The sequence below is a fragment of the Aegilops tauschii genome, chromosome 6 (assembly GCF_002575655.3).
Source record: "Aegilops tauschii subsp. strangulata cultivar AL8/78 chromosome 6, Aet v6.0, whole genome shotgun sequence".
Taxonomy (NCBI): Eukaryota; Viridiplantae; Streptophyta; class Magnoliopsida; order Poales; family Poaceae; genus Aegilops; species Aegilops tauschii.
This window is the reverse complement of record NC_053040.3, coordinates 126,109,076-126,126,388: the sequence shown is the minus strand read 5'-3', so window position 1 is coordinate 126,126,388 and position 17,313 is coordinate 126,109,076. Positions and strand designations below refer to the sequence as shown.

The 17,313-nt window shown below is 43.5% G+C and overlaps 2 protein-coding genes across 2 annotated transcripts; one reads left to right on the top strand and one right to left on the bottom strand.

Moving 5' to 3' along the window:
- Window positions 1-4,256: 4,256 nt before the first annotated feature.
- LOC141025884 (uncharacterized) lies at window positions 4,257-7,157 on the bottom strand. The gene is made up of 3 exons (XM_073501818.1): window positions 6,952-7,157; window positions 4,971-5,109; window positions 4,257-4,865 (listed from the first exon to the last, which is right to left on the bottom strand). The coding sequence occupies exons 1-3, from the start codon at window positions 7,155-7,157 to the stop codon at window positions 4,257-4,259; spliced, it is 954 nt and encodes a 317-aa protein (XP_073357919.1).
- A 1,978-nt stretch (window positions 7,158-9,135) lies between these two features.
- LOC109780026 (probable sucrose-phosphate synthase 2) lies at window positions 9,136-16,783 on the top strand. The gene is made up of 13 exons (XM_020338618.4): window positions 9,136-9,483; window positions 9,569-9,658; window positions 10,522-10,730; window positions 12,122-12,185; window positions 12,661-13,359; window positions 13,537-13,644; window positions 13,758-13,889; window positions 13,996-14,172; window positions 14,454-14,507; window positions 14,594-14,656; window positions 14,768-15,472; window positions 15,590-15,717; window positions 16,210-16,783. Exons 1-13 carry the CDS (start codon window positions 9,295-9,297, stop codon window positions 16,484-16,486), a joined length of 2,895 nt encoding a protein of 964 aa, XP_020194207.1. The 5' UTR covers window positions 9,136-9,294; the 3' UTR covers window positions 16,487-16,783.
- The last annotated feature ends 530 nt before the right edge of the window (window positions 16,784-17,313 follow it).

Below are 17,313 nucleotides of genomic sequence, written 5' to 3'. Positions count from 1 at the left end.
CAAGAAAGGTGGTCCAACTTGAGGGAGTCAAGATCGTCATCATCTAGCTAGTCTTCATCGAACCAAGAAAGGTGGTCCAACTTGAGGGAGTCAAGATCGTCATCACCTAGCTCAACTGGACCATGTGCAAGGCAAAGGTTTGCCCTTGATAGGTTTTCTATTTTACCGGTCTCATGATGGTAGTTGGGAGACCGGGTTATAGGATCAATTGTTGTACTATCAAGGGGGGCTCTCGATGAGTAGCTTGATCGTATCGTTCATAGAGAGCTCAAACCATTGCATCCTTGCATCATCTTTATTGGTTCTTGTTTGGTTCTTCTCTTTGTGAGTTTTGGAGCTTATGGTCATCTTGATGACAAGCTCAAGTTCATCGGAAACGGAGTTCACTCGCATCTTCTATGATGTTTTCGATGTTGGAGGTTATGCCGGTTCTTCTCGGTTGGAGGTTTCACTCCTCTATTTGTTGGCATACCTCCCCTGCCTCTTCTTACTATAACCAGTCACTGTTTTGATGCTACTCGTCTTCCTCTATCCAACAAGCTTGAGTTTGCTCAATTCGGAGCTCATATGCAGAAGTTATGGTAGTTTTGGTTTCCTAGCGGTAGTACCGCGGGCCGGAGCGGTAGTACCGCTTGGGTGCTACAAGCGGTAGTACCGTTCCAGAGCGGTAGTACCGTTCCAGAGCGGTAGTATCGCTGGTAGCCCCCAGCCGTAGTACCGCTGCGGTCTCGTGCTAGTACCGCCTCGATTCGAGGGGTCTTTTTTCGTGTCGGGTTTTACGGTACTATCCGCGGCAGTGGGGGCCGTAGTACCGCTCGTATGTGGTAGTACCGCCCTGACCACCGTGGTAGTACCGCTCTGGGCCCAGCGGCAGTACCGCGAGGGGGAGCGGTAGTACCGCTCTCTGCGGGGCTGGTGTGGGGGGTAACGGTTGGTTTGTTCCCCCCACTATATAAGGAGGTCTTCTTCCCCAATGAACCTTATCCTTTGAGCTCGTGTTCTTCCCCCATTGTTGACCTTCTTCGAGCTTGCTAACTCTCAATCCCTCCATGGATTCTTGCTAGTTTTTGAGGGAAAAGAGAGAGGAGATCTAGATCCACATTTCCACCAATCACTTTCTCCTCTATGTGAGGGGAACCCCTTGGATCTAGATCTTGGAGTTCTTGGTGTTCTCCTTCTTGTTCTTCCTCTCTTTTTCCTCCCTAGCATTAGTTGCTTCGGTGGGATTTGAGAGAGAAGGACTTGGGCACTCCGTGTGCCCTTGCCATTGCATTTGGTGCATCGGTTTGAGTTCTCCACGGTGATACGTGGAAGTTACAAGTTGAGAAGCTTATTACTCTTGGGTGCTTGGTGCCCTTGAGCTTGTTCCTCTTGGGTGCTTGGGCGCCCTAGACGGTTGGTGGTGTTCGGAGCTCAATCATTGTGGTGTAAAGCTCCGGGCAAGCATCGGGGTCTCCAATTAGGTTGTGGAGATCGCCCCGAGCAATTTGACGGGTTCCGGTGACCGCCCCCAAGGGTTGCCAAAGTGTACGGGTTCGGTGACCGCCCCCAAGGGTTGCCATTTGTACGGGTTCGGTGACCGCCCTCAAGGGTCCCTTAGTGGAATCACGGCATCTTGCATTGTGCGAGGGCGTGAGGAGATTACGGTGGCCCTAGTGGCTTCTTGGGGAGCATTGTGCCTCCACACCGCTCCAAACGGAGATTAGCATCTGCAAGGGTGTGAACTTCGAGATACATCATCGTCTCTGCGTGCCTCGGTTATCTCTTACCCGAACCCTTTACTTATGCACTTTACTTTGTGATATCCATATTGTTTCTTGTCATATATCTTGCTATCACTTAGTTGTTTATCTTGCTTAGCATAAGTTGTTGGTGCACATAGGTGAGCCTCGTTGTTGTAGGTTTTGTGCCTGTCAAATTAACCGCTAGGTTTATTCCGCATTTGTTCAAGCCTAAACCGTAATTATTTTAAAGCGCCTATTCACCCCCCCCCCTCTAGGCGACATCCACGATCTTTCAGGTGGGGTAGACCGAATTTGACATGGGAGGAGTCCGTTAAGAGAGACCTGAAGGATTGGAGTATCACCAAAGAGCTAGCTATGGACAGGGGTGCGTGGAAGCTTGTTATCCATGTGCCCGAGCCATGAGTTGGTTGCGAGATCTTATGGGTTTCACCTCTAGCCTACCCTAACTTGTTTGGGACTAAAGGCTTTGTTGTTGTTGTTGATTGACGCCGTAGTCATCGTCACGTCAATCTGCCCCTTGCAGTCAGTGTCTTGACGGGTGGCTAAGGTGGGTTCGCTGCTTCAGAACCCACCTATCTAGATGGTGGTTAGATGGAGTTCTGGCCATTCATTCCTTTTCTACCTGGTCACATTAGGAGTTGATCTCCTGTCATGTCAAAACCAAGGCCATAGCGGGCTCGCATGCATCGGGGAAATGAACGGAACATGTTCTGTGTATTCTGCTTTGCTACGATGATGTGTTTGGCCATGTTATTTCCATGAGACAAGCAAAACCAATTCAAACGAACTAAACCAACATCATACTGTGGCCTACCATTGCATACAATAATGTCTTGCTTTCATATAGTACACTAAGAACTTCTTTCTAATGGTTTGCTTAGCTTCTAAGATGCATTCATTAAAATCTATTTCATATAATTTGCCTAGTTTTTTTTTGCTTATTCAGTCATGTAGGGAACCAGACACCCTCCATGGATCATTCATAAAACGTGTTGTTCATATGTTGCCTGGCTTTGTGGTTGCAATTGGTATTTGCGCCCTAGTGCAACGGGTCATCTAGTTAGCTATAGATGCAGGGAGGGTCTCGGTCTATAGAATTTGGATGTACTGCTTATATGATATCAACACATCTCATATGTCTGACATGTGTATGAATTACTTTATTGTGCACTTATTCATATGACTATGTTACTCACCACACTTTTCTATGTTAGGAGTTACACTTGGTGAACCTGTGAACCCAAATCCAGTCGTTAGCATAAGAATCGTCTTCTAACACCTTTTACACACACTTTTATTTTCATTTTTTTATTCCAAAAATATAAATATATTTTCTACCTCAATATCTTTAAATTATCTTGTTCACCTAGCAAGATGAACCAGGCTGACACCCCTGTTAGCATTGTTGGGAACACAAGTGAAGTTTAGTTGTGTTGCAAAAATCTATCCATGTTGCAAAACACAGTTACCTCCACGGATTGATACCTTGGTTTCTTACCGCGTGAAAGATAATGTTTCCTACAAACTTTTGCGCTTGGGAGTCCAACTCGTTGTTAGGCCATATAGCTAGCAATCAATAACTAGTCGTCATGTTTTTGGGTTGATGGAGGACACACTATATCATCCCGCCCAACTGCCAGATATGAAGGCTCGCATGCTCAATTTGGAGCGCCCTCCAAAAAATATGACGATCGAGGGCTGAATGGTGACTCTGCTAGAGCGACCCTTTTGGCCAAAATCACCATATTGGCAATTATTATGGTCACTCTGCTAGAGTTGCTCTTAGTCGTTGGCGGCTCGGGCCCTACACCGTCCAATCTCGGCTACTAGTACAAGGCACTTCTTTGGAAGATACACAACATAAGGGTGAAGAATGGAAGTGTTGTTCTGCTCCTGGGTGCAAATGCACGTGGGATGAGCAATATATTTTGAAAAACTAGGATTTTATTTATTTATTTGTTATGAACATTGTTGAGGCCTCATTCGGTTTGGAGGAAATCAAGACGCGGGAATTAGGAGTGGTGTAGGAATTTGATAGGATGGCACTTGCCATCCTAAGGAGTTGACTTCCATCGTTTCTACACACAAAATGAGCTTTGACTGGATGTGTAGTTTCCTCCAAAAACACAGGAAATGAGTAGTATTTCTACGAAATTCCTGTACACATTTCCTACAAATCGAATGTATATATAGCAATTTTTCTCCGGAATCCTTGTTCCTATGTTTTTCCTACAAAAATCCTCCAAACCGAATGAGGCCTTGAGGTTTTACCAACATGTAAAGATTTGTGATGAAAAAACATTCGTTAAGGTCAAGGCAAAAAAAACAATGTTTCAATGCTTTAAAATTTGGCCCTTTTGGAACATCGTTTTAATTTAGTTTTTTTTGAGGAACCGCAGGAGCACTGCCTTTTTCTTATAGAAGAGATGGCGAAAGGACGCAATTTACAGAGGGGCGAGCGTTTTTAGGAAAGGTCGCAGAAACCACAAAAAGACCAACCTAGAAACTAGATTAACCAATGCCTGCGGTTGGCAGGCTGCCAGCAAACGCCAGGTCGCGCTGATTGATTGCGTCTAGGGCTAGAGCGGTCACCTCGCGATGCGTCCGCCTTTGTCCAGTGAACACCCGCCTATTTCGCTCCTTCCATATGGACCATATCGTGTAAATGATTCTTCCACTGCGCCTCTTGCGCACACGATTGGTCTGTGAATTGAGAGTCTTGTCCCACCAGTCTGACACGTTTCCTGGCTCCGGGAGGAAGCCCGAGATTGGAACGCCTTCTAAAGTCCAAGTGTTCACCTGGTCCCAGACCGCGACCGTGAAGGGGCAGTCTTTGCAGAGGCGAGTTGCTGTTTCTGGCTGCTGAAGACAAAGCAGGCATCTGGGCTCGTGAGGCCATCCCCTCACAGCCAGCATATCCGCAGTGAGGGTTCTTCTGTGTAGAGCTAGCCAAGCAAAGAACTTGCACTTGGGCTCAGCATTTGCGGACCAGACCTTGGTCGTGTCGAAACGTGAGTAGGAGCCAAGGAACTGCGCGCCGTAGGCAGAGGCAGCCGAGTATGTCCCCGAGGTGGTTAAGTTCCAGTGAATGGTGTCCTCGTGGTCAGGGAGGAGGGTGATCTGAGAAATGTGGTTCGAGAGAGACACGAATTCACCCAGCTGTTGAATGGTCTACAATCTGGCGACCGCCCTGATCCAGCACTCGTTCATGAGCTCATTGTGCACCGATCTGTTCTTTCTAGAGGCAATCTTGTAGAGCTCTGGAGCAAGAAGCTTGAGCGGACCGTCCCCGGTCCAGTTGTCGTGCCAGAACAGTGTCTTCTGCCCATTTCCCAGCGTAATCGAGGTGCATGCGCGAAAGAGGCTGCCCAAACGAACATTTTTAACTATGAAATTTGTATGTTGGTAAAGCATTCAACAATGTTTGTCTAAATAAAGTTCAGATTTTTAATTACGTTTTCTATTTTACTGTTCACCAAGTGTGTATGCGCCCAAGTGCTGAAGCTGAATGTCCACGAAGAATTGTCTGGGTTTTACCACTCTATGTGCTGCATTTTTTGGGTGTTTTACATGTTGATGTTTCTCCTTACAAAAACATATTGTTGTTTTCGCATAAACTCAACATATTGATGTTTGAATGCACCACTTCTATTTTTATAAGTCTATCTTTTGATCCAAAACTCTGGTTGAAGCTCACTCTTAGTTTTGCAACTACAAAATATAAAAAATGTGAACATTGAACTTTCAGAAAATATTCATTTTTCTAATGATGGTATGATTTAAAAGGGTTCCAATAACATTTTTTTGATACATGATATATTTAAATCAATTTAAAATGATGCGTAAACATGTCAATCTTTTTTCCCTCTCCATATTTCTTTTGCCAATTCTCTCCATGCGTGCATTCCTGTCTTATGTTCTATCCTTTCATTGTCGTCGTGCTAGAAACGAGTCACAACCTACTTTCTCGTCCCATCTCGTATTTAGATCGGCAATGGTTGCTAGTGGACCTTTCATGATGGTTTGTCAGGGACAACTAGGTGGCGCATAAACTCTATACTAGTTGGTGGTGACGTTTCGACAATGCCAACAATAGGTTGCCATAGCAAGGGTGTCATGAGAAACGCGCAGGGGCACCTAGGCGTGGGAACACACACTCGGTTAGTCACACGATTGCCTTGCAATTCAGAAACTTGTTTATGCAATTAGTTCTTAATTTATGTACGCTGTGTTCATGCATGACAACTTTTCCAAGCTTTTGGTAGCTTCACTCATCCCACCTCTCATGCTTCTTCTTTTGACTTTCAAATTTTAATCTATTATATCTTTTGAATCGAAAGTCTAGTTTATGTTACATTCGCATATTCGTGTTTTTCAAATATTAAAATTTGATAGTCTCAATATTAAGTTTTTATCAACTTTCACCAAGTTTTACTATGTTATTTGCTTTTAGGGTTTATGTCTTGTGGTTTAGGGTGCAAAATTTAAGTTTTATCATTTGAAACTTGGTGAAATTATCCTTTATTTTTTCAAATTTTAATAGCTGAATCATGGTGAAGTTTTTAAAATTTATGAAAACGTATTCAAGGTGGTCTTGTTTTGAAGCCCTCGTCGCAAGGGACACATATATGCAACCTGGACACAAATTAAACTTTCAATTCAAAAGATATAATAGATACAAATTTGAATGTCAAAAGCAAAAACATGAGAGGCGGGGTGGGTGTAGGAGCCAAAAGTTGTGAAAACTGCACATATAGACCCCAAGGGCTAAAGCACATGCAAAGACCAAAGCACTTTCAAATCATGAGACAATCCCACACATGCATGCCCCAAATCCTCTTCCGTGGTGTGAGATAGAGAAAAAAGAAGTAAACATCCAAAGTGCATATAGGTTGTCCATGGTGAGTCTGCGTACTTGGCCATAAGCTAGCTAAGAGTATCTCTAGCCGATCCTGTAAATCATGGTACAACAAATTTTATTTAAGGGATACTTTAAAACGATTTTGCAGTTACCGCGAAAGGCACGGCAGAGTAGATCCTTCATACAATATTACATAATTTAAACACAGAGTTCGCCAGAAGTTCATCACACATCCAAACGCACAAACTTAAACATATTAGATAAGCCTAATCTAAACTAATATACTCCTTGACATGGAGATAATACTCGGCCGTGGAGTTGGAGAGAGTGAAGGCGAGCTGCTACTCCTCCTTGTCCGCCTTGAGCCACGCGGCGACGCCTTCTTCTTCGGCCACAACCGCCTCCTTTGTCTCGACGAGCTCGAACTCCGCCTCGTGGGAACGTTTGGTGGTTGCCCTAAAGAGGTCCCGATGCGGTTGAACACCCTCCACGCCCTCCGGCCACTGTTGCGGGAGAGAGCGCCGTGCTCCCTCGCCTGCACGTGGCGCCATTCCTCAACCGGGGGGCGGGGGCAGATGGAGCTCCCGGCCTGGTCGTCGTGGCAACCTCGCTTTGTGCGGCAGTGAGCCGCCGCGGTCTGATACGTCTCCGTCGTATCTATAATTTTTTATTATTTCATGCCATTATTTTATAACTTTCACATACTTTTGACAACAACTTATATGATTTTCTTGGACTAACATATTGATATAGTGCCCATTGCCAGTTCCTATTTGTTGCATGTTTTTTGTTTCACAACAAATCCATATCAAACGAAGTCAAAACGCGATAAAAATTTACAAAGATTTTTTTTTTGGAATATATTTGATTTCTGGGAAAAAGAATCAACACGAGACGATGCTCGAGGGGCCCACAAGCTCAAACGGCGTGCACCCTACCCTAGGCGTGCTGGGCAGGCTTGTGGCTCCCCCTTAAGCCGGTTGGGGCCCTTCTTTCGCCGCAAGAAAGATAATATCTGGATAAAAATCCCCTCAAATTTCAGCCCAACTGGATTATAGATCTCCGGGAATTTAAGAAACGGTTTTCAGCCAGAACGCAGGAACACGAAACAAAAGAGAACAGAGAGAGAGATCCAATCTCGGAGGGGCTCCTGCCCTCCAGGGGCCATGGAAATAGATGGGAAACTCTCCTCCCATCTATAGGGGGGGGGGGGGCAAGGAAGAATAAGAAGAAGGAGGGTGGCTCTTTCCGAGTGGCGCCGGAGTGCCACTGGGGCAATCATCGTGACGACAATCTACACCAACAACTTTGCCGCCGTCATCACCAACTCTCCCCCCTCTATGCAGCAGTGTGACACCTATTCTCCCCGCTGTAATCTTTACTTGAATATGGTGCTTCATGCTATATATTATTATCCAATGATGTATGGCCATCCTATGATGTTTGAGCAGATTTCTTTTGTCTTACGGGTTAATTGTGGTATTGTGTGATTGATATGAGTTGTATGTTGATATGTTGTTGTCCTTTGGTGCCCTCCGTGTCGCGCAAGCGTGTGGAGTTACCGCTGTAGGGTTTTGCAATACGTTCATGACTAGTCACTGCTTGGTTTACAAAAGGGAAGGAAGCAAGAGATACCGAAGCAGATTCAATATAGAAAAGAAGAAATTGATACCATTCATTCCAGTTTATTTGATAGAAATGTTATCCCCACTCCGACCAAGATAGAACTTTTACCAAAAGTTTATTGTGATCTTTTTGTTCAAACAACAATTAAGGTGAAGCAGTGTCAGGAATAATGAATCTCTTCATGATAAACAGATCCACTTTGCAAGTTCCTTAATGTAATGTTGTTGTGGAGTTTTGGTACCTACTCCTATGTCCAATCAGTTCCAACTCTGAAAGTTCAGGTGACTTTGAAGTTGAAGCTTGCCCGCAGAACCTGAGACACGACCCGGACTCCTACGGGAGGCAACGGTGGAGAATTTTCAGCAATGGGCGAAAGCCTGACGGAGCAATGCCGCGTGGAGGCGACGATACTTGGTCATCTGAAATGGAAATGTGATGGTGACGATACTTGGTCATCATCAAGGAATGATTAATCATAATGCGTGTTATGTGGAGGAGACTGATGCGGTGCTTGAAAACCAAGTGCACAATTTGTAGGAGGCACGCACGTCGTTACATCGGCGATGTCACGATTACATGATAAATGCATGCTTCCTACCAACTTCAAATCGTTCATAACCGAAAAACGAGCGATTTCATAATCTTCATCCAAAAATGAGGAGAGTTTTCTTGAAGGTAAAAATTAAGGAGGAAAAGTTGTTAGATCCAATAATTCAAATTCCATCGATTAATCTAAATCATGAAATAGGACAGGGAATCAAATTTTAAAAAATGGCATCTCATATTGATGCTGCCATTATACTATTGTGTGTATTGTATTGTATTCTGGTTCCAAAGTCCAAATGTACCAGACTGTCTCGCTCCATTATTACTAGGCCGCTATTTTTTTCTTTCTCTTGTTTTGTTTTGGTAATAACAAATTGCACACTTTCCTTTCGCCTCGTCATTTCTCCTCACTTCCTCCTCCTCCCCACCTCCCTCTTTTGGCTTAGCCTCCACTCTTCCCACCCCCCGATCTCGCCGGCGCGCGGCGGCGGCTGCGGCTGCGGCTCGGCGGCGAAGATGGTGGGCAACGACAACTGGATCAACAGCTACCTCGACGCCATCCTCGACGCCGGCAAGTCGGCCGTCGGCGGCGACCGCCCCTCCCTGCTCCTCCGCGAGCGTGGCCACTTCTCCCCGGCCCGCTACTTCGTCGAGGAGGTCATCACCGGCTACGACGAGACCGACCTCTACAAGACATGGCTCCGGGTATGTGGTCCACGCCGCAAGCACGAATCCTACCCTTTTGGATTTCTCTGTTCCGCTTCGGATTTGTTTGATCGATCTTGTGCAGGCGAACGCGATGCGGAGCCCGCAGGAGAGGAACACGCGGCTGGAGAACATGACATGGAGGATCTGGAACCTCGCGAGGAAGAAGAAGGAGGTGAGCTCGTCTCTCTTGGATTGTAGTAGCTTCCTTGTGTGAGATTCTATTGGCAGAATCGGAAAGCTCCAGCGAGTTATTAGATCGGTCTAGTTTTGCTCAGAAATAGCTGAAGGCTGAAAAGAATCAAAATATGTTGTGTGGTGTAGGCGATAGTTAGAAGGCGGCAGATCTGTTCAGAGGAGTTGCAGTTCTCGATTGATTTATGGAGGATGCTTGGCATTCTTTTATAGTGGTATACTTGTGGCCATTGATGATGAAATTGCACAGAAATTAGTTGCGGGTACTGAAGAAATATAGATACTAGCATGCAAAGAATGGTGGGTAGAATTGGTGCATCTTTTCCTTGAAGCTTGAGCTATTTATAAGACAATATATTCGCCTACTACAGCTATGATACTATGCTATAATTTGATTGTCCTTGGATTTTTAATGTCGCCTGCACCTTATAATTAGCATGTGAAAGATGTCGCTTGATAATTCGTGCACAGTTATGAAAATACCTTGCAGAATTGTCATAGTTGCTGGAAACAAAGTGAGTTCTGTGAATACGCGCTAGCTGACACAACAAGACATGTTGAATCTGCTTATCCCTTTCTTAACATCTATTTTCTCTGTACCTGAAGTAGATTACTTTGCACATAATACTCCAGTATACCACCGGTTTCCCAGTTAAGTTCAGTTCAGTTGCAATTTTATTTTTTACTTTCTGGGTAACTACCCAATCCACTTATTTAGTTCTACTACATTTTATATCAAAGAGCACATTTTTTTTTGAAGGCCAATATTGGACCATGTCCACTCTCTAATTTCTAGCGGTCTAGCCTCTCCTGCGTTAGTCATATATATGTTCTGATATGCAGTTAGAGAAAGAAGAAGCCTGTCGTTTGTTGAAAAGGCATCCAGAAACGGAGAAAACACGAATTGATGCTACAGCGGATATGTCTGAAGATCTCTTTGAAGGCGAAAAGGGAGAAGATGCCGGTGATCCATCCGTTGCCTATGGTGATAGCACCACAGGGGTCTCACCCAAGACAAGTTCAGTTGACAAGCTATACATTGTATTAATCAGGTATGGAAAATATTGTTTCAATATAACCACCAGGAGCAGATAACATGTTAATCTCTTCATAAGGCACATTCTATTGTCTGATGCTGAATATAATATACTTCACCAGATAGGAGGAAGAACATTCTTCTTCCATACATTCAAAGTAACCTGTACCACAGGGAGCTCACAATGATGCACCAAGTTTTTTTTTTTTCTGCGTATCCATAATAACAAGGTGTTCACACCAAACCGCTTTCTTAATGAATGAAATCCTTGGAAACAAAGATACATGTGTTGAAGTGTATATGTTGATTGCCTAGCCCTTTCCATCAGTTCGGACTTTTGGTTGCGTTGTCTAGTGCATGAATGGTATCGGAGCTAAGGTCTTGAGTTCAAGTCCTGGCTTTCGCAGTTTATCTAAAAATTGTTGTTGCCCCCCTTTGTGTCCACGTATAGGCCTCTTGAGCCATACCTCTGAGTCTATCCACGTGTTGACTTTCCGCGTCACACGTGAGAGGGGGTGTTGACGTGTATATGTTGATTGCCTAGCCCTTTCCATCAGTTCGGACTTTTGGTTGCGTTGGCTAGTGCATGAAGCTTAACAACATGAAGCAGCAAAACTTAACTATAGTGATACCTCTTCTTCGTGACACTCAAATGGACAAAAGCCCCTCCTGTCCCTGAGCAAAAGGCACTATCACATTAAAGAAATAAACTGCAAGGAATTATCTTGCTTTGATAATTGATACCCTGATTCTGAAGATTACCTTTAAACCGAGGTGGTGAGGTGTAATGCTTGTGCATTGCATTCATGTCTCCACTCTGGGCATTCACAGTTCTGAATTATTGTGTTATGAAATAGTCTGGTCGCGAAGGACGACCCTTTTCCACTCTGCACATCTTCATTTTTTAGGAAAGAGCGGAAACAATTTTTAACTCGTATTTTGTTTCTACATATAAATTTTGTTTATATTTTTATATTGCTAATGAATTTCTGCAGCTGTGCTGGATTTTAGGCTGTAAATCTGCACTAGAGCTAAGATTGCAAGAACTAATGTTTTATCAATTCATCACATGTTTGAAAGCCTTTGAAGCATTGTTTGTAAGGTCCTGCCTTGGACCCTTAGGCGATGCTTAGGTGGCAAGGCGCCCTGGCAGCGCCTTGCAATTATGCCTGCTTTACGTGCTTAGGCGTCAAGGCGGTTGGTGCTCGCCTTACCACTTTATAAACAATGCTTTGAAGAACTTCACACACTGGCAGAATAAATTTAGCTTGACCGCTTTATAATCCATCCTTTGGACTCAGAACCGATGGCATGGTTCTTTGTCAGCTGTACAACTGTCAAATGAAGTGACATACATGTTTGTGTTGAATTGTAATGTATGTTAACCATTCATGTTTTGTGCTGCAGTCTCCATGGTCTTGTCCGTGGTGAGAATATGGAGCTAGGCCGAGATTCAGATACTGGTGGCCAGGTAATGTTGGCATGCCTAAGTAGTACACATGATTGATTGATTGCTTGCATGATTGCAGTTGCACATAGTGGTCCAGTTAGTACATTATCTTGTATTAACTCGCATCTCAAATTGAACTTGGTACAGTATATCAATATCACAGATATTCCCAACCTTTTACAGTGCAGAGTTTACTCTAGTGTGTATCCTAAGGAGAGTTGCTTTTGTAACCTGGATTCGTCTTCTCCTTTGCGTTTAAATAGGCTCTAGATAACATCTGATGCTTGTTTTCCAGTTGCAATTAAGGCCCACTGGATAGAGGGCTTGATGTTTTCCTTTTTTCTTTTCTTTTTGTGTTTAAATAGGTTCTTGGTAAAATTCAAACTTTTTAACCTTCTCATCACACCCCCATCCTGTTTTTCCCCTTACATATGGGGCCTACATTCTCTATTACATGTTTCAAGTACATAATGTTTTTTTATATACCATTTTGTAGGTGAAATATGTGGTTGAATTTGCTAAAGCATTGAGTTCGTCTCCTGGAGTTTACCGGGTTGATTTGCTGACAAGACAAATTTTGGCACCAAATTTCGATCGTAGTTATGGTGAACCTGCAGAAATGTTGGTCTCAACAACCTTTAAAAATTCCAAACAAGAAAAGGGAGAGAACAGTGGTGGATACATCATTCGGATACCATTTGGACCAAGAGATATGTACCTGACTAAAGAACGTCTATGGCCTTTCATTCAAGAATTTGTTGATGGTGCACTCAGCCATATTGTGCGGATGTCAAAAACAATTAGTGAAGAAATCGGCTGTGGGCATCCAGTCTGGCCTGCTGTGATTCATGGGCATTACGCCAGCGCGGGAATAGCTGCTACCCTGTTATCAGGAGCACTTAACCTGCCTATGGCATTTACGGGACATTTCCTTGGGAAAGATAAACTGGAAGGGCTTCTCAAGCAAGGGCGACAATCAAGGGAAGAAATAAATATGACATACAAAATAATGCGCCGAATCGAGGCGGAGGAATTGTCTCTTGATGCATCTGAAATTGTTATTGCTAGTACTAGGCAAGAGATAGAAGAGCAGTGGAATTTGTATGATGGTTTTGAGGTCATACTTGCAAGGAAGCTTCGAGCAAGAGTCAAGCGTGGTGCTAACTGCTATGGGCGTTATATGCCTCGTATGGTTGTGAGTACACAATCCCTCCCCCCCCCCCCCCCCCCCCCCCCATCCCTCACAATAGTTTCTAATTATGGCAACTGTATTTGTAGTTTAAGGTATTATCACGGGCTTTAGTTTTTACTTTGCACGCATTGTCTATTACAATTCCTTAACATACATATTTTCCTATTCCTGGCTGTGCAGATAATTCCTCCTGGTGTTGAATTTGGTCATATAATTCATGATTTCGATATAGATGGTGAAGAAGAAAATCATGGCCCAGCCTCTGAGGATCCGCCTATCTGGTCTCAGGTCACTTTTACTAGTGTAACCTTTGTTCAGTAATTATTGAAGAATGATTGTTTGTTCCTGTTAAGCTTGTATTTCCAAGTACTGATAATTCATGCATGTCCAACTGATGGCAGATAATGCGCTTCTTTACAAATCCCCGGAAGCCTATGATTCTGGCTGTTGCCCGTCCATATCCTGAAAAGAATATAACAACACTTGTAAAGGCATTTGGTGAGTGCCGCCCACTGAGGGAGCTCGCAAATCTCGTAAGATTGAACCTGATCATCTTGATTTTATGTGGTTTATTTCCTTATATGTAGTTTCTGAATGATACTGTCCTTCGTTGTGTAAACTTCTAATTTTGCATTGTAGACACTAATAATGGGTAACCGTGAGGCTATTTCAAAGATGCACAACACGAGTGCTTCTGTCTTGACATCTGTGCTTACACTAATAGACGAATACGATTTGTATGGTCAAGTGGCATACCCCAAGCATCACAAGCACTCTGAAGTTCCTGACATATACCGTTTAGCCACAAGAACTAAGGTATGTTGTTCATGACGCGACATGAATACACTTGTGCTAGCTTGGTCATGCTTCTTTCATGTTCCCTCAGCATACTTATATTCACTTATTTATTATGTCTTCTTTCATGCCTGTGGATATACATAAATGAGAAAATGTTCAAATAAAATGAAGAGTGCATTCTTGATTTAATGATCTGAAACTGTTTTATTTATTTATTTATTTATGGTATAGTGTGGTAGAGTTCATTGTTGCTTCTGTTATTTTCCTAGTTACATGGATGCTGATCATCTATTCTTCAGGGGGCTTTTGTTAACGTGGCTTATTTCGAACAATTTGGTGTTACCTTGATAGAGGTCAGAACTAGAGACTCTAATTTCATGTTGCAGCAATTAACTTTTCAGTTTCCTAATTAGAACCAGTATTTTATATCCATGAGTAGGCCGCTATGAATGGTTTGCCTGTTATTGCTACAAAAAATGGAGCTCCTGTTGAAATTCATCAGGTACGTGGGCCTTACACTTATGTTGTGCCATGCTATTAACGTAAACAAAAATGCATCAACTCATTTCAAGTGGGCATCACTGTGTCCGCTCTCTGGTCGTTTCTTATGCAGGTGCTCAACAATGGTCTCCTTGTCGATCCACATGATCAGAATGCCATTGCAGATGCACTGTATAAACTTCTTTCCGAGAAGCAACTTTGGTCAAGATGCAGAGAAAATGGACTAAAAAATATTCACCAATTTTCCTGGCCTGAACATTGCAAGAATCACCTGTCAAGGATATTGACTCTTGGCATGAGATCTCCTGCTGTCGGTAGCGAAGAGGAAAGGAGTAAGGCACCTATATCAGGAAGGAAGCATATCATTGTTATTTCTGTAGACTCTGTTAACAAGGAGAATCTAGTGCGGATCATCAGAAATGCGATTGAGGCCGCACATACAGAAAACACACCGGCTTCAACTGGTTTCGTGCTGTCAACTTCGCTAACAATATCAGAGATATGTTCACTGCTAGTATCTGTAGGCATGCATCCTGCTGGTTTTGATGCTTTCATCTGCAACAGTGGGAGTAGCATTTACTATCCTTCATATTCTGGTAATACGCCAAGCAATTCCAAGGTTACACATGTAATAGATCGAAATCATCAATCACACATTGAGTATCGTTGGGGAGGAGAAGGTCTAAGAAAGTATCTTGTGAAATGGGCTACTTCAGTGGTTGAAAGAAAGGGAAGAATTGAAAGGCAAATGATTTTTGAAGATTCAGAACACTCTTCTACATATTGTCTTGCATTTAAAGTGGTCAATCCAAATCATGTAAGCTTTACATTTTCCCTAATCTTTTGCTTCATGGATCGCCTTATCTGTGCTTAATATTTTGTGGAAGTTCCTTCACAATGTCTCTAATGTGGTGTTCTCTCTCCCTTCATCTAGCTGCCTCCCCTGAAGGAGTTGAGGAAGTTGATGAGAATCCAGTCGCTCCGTTGTAATGCGCTGTATAACCACAGCGCTACCAGACTGTCTGTAACTCCTATTCACGCGTCACGTTCTCAGGCAATAAGGTTTGTCATTTTCTTTTGCTGATTATTTGTCTCCATTTATCAGTTTATCTTGTCACCATAGCATAGTTTCTTATTCAGAACAGTAAGCGCGTGTTTGCAATAGGAGAACACTAAATGGCAAGTTCTTTCAATACAAATGCGGATTAGGCCCGCTTTTGGTTGTAGTTTTATTTGTACCCAATCTTTATGAAAGGGTGTGTGTTTGCATACCAATTTTCATCAATTAGAGAACAGGGAGTATATAGGATATTTTCCCTCTTAAAATCAAAAAAAGGTATAGCATTCCCTCTGGAATTAGCAATGCCGGGAATCTTATATTAACTACTCCCTCTGTAAACAAATGCAGTGACCTAAAACGTCTAACATTTGTTTACAGAGGGAGTATTTAAAGCAAGATGATATTTGGAACAGATGGCTAATATCAGTTGTCTTCCCATGCCTGTAAAGTGTAAACTATCTTAATCCTGCTGATTGAACTTTTTGTTTCTCAAGGTACTTGTTTGTACGGTGGGGGATAGAGTTGCCAAATATCGTGGTCATGGTTGGTGAAAGTGGTGATTCCGATTACGAAGAGCTGCTAGGGGGTCTCCACAGGACCATAATCCTGAAGGGCGACTTCAACATTGCCGCAAACAGAATCCACACAGTCCGAAGATACCCCTTGCAGGATGTCGTTGCACTGGACAGCTCCAACATCATCGAAGTCCAGGGTTGCACTACAGAGGACATCAAGTCTGCCCTGCGTCAGATTGGTGTGCCGACACAATAACATCTTTGCGCGGACCGCACAGAGAGGAAGAAGAACGAGCCAAACCGAGCACCACTATTTTCCATACCTGATGGGAATCCCGATTTTGTTTGTAGATTGTAGAGTGTGGGTGTGGTATATTCTCGAGCTGTGAATAACTTCCACCTTTTGTTTGTACTATTCACAAATTTTGAAGTGGACAATATCGATAAATGTAGTGTGAAAACAAATGTGAGCAGAAAAATCGTTCGTGAACTGAGATGCCCCAAAAATACAGACAAGGCGGAGCCTAAATGGATGAACTGTCTTCTCGTTTTACTGGCCGTCTTCTGATTTATGTTCTTGAAAAGAACCTTCAAGTGTTCTATACAAAATTTATACTATTCAATTGTCGGTTTCCCAATCGTGCTTGATGTACTATTTCCTATTCACGTGCAGCAGCTACTGTGTTAGGGCCCTTGCCTTTTTTTTAGACAAGTCAGGGCCCTTGCCTAACCAGCCCACCTACAGGGGCCTGTCGTTGGGCCAACACTGGTCCTGGCCCAACACTGGTGCCTGGTGGCCAGAGGGCGGCTACCTCCCTCTCTCCCCCCTGCCTCCAGTTCATCCATGTTTGCCTAAAAAGAAGTTCATCCCTGTTCTTCCTTTTGGTGTAATTCTTCCTGTAATTGCTACGCCGCCGCTACAATTCCTTTGGTGAAGTGACTAATCGAGAGAGATCAAATTCCTCCGGTGAAGTGACTAATCAAGAGGGATCATAACAGGCTCTTATCATCATGACTCGCCTCGGCTTATGGTTCCTTTATAGAGAACACCGGGTTGTTGGGTTGAGGAATTACCTTCGGTAC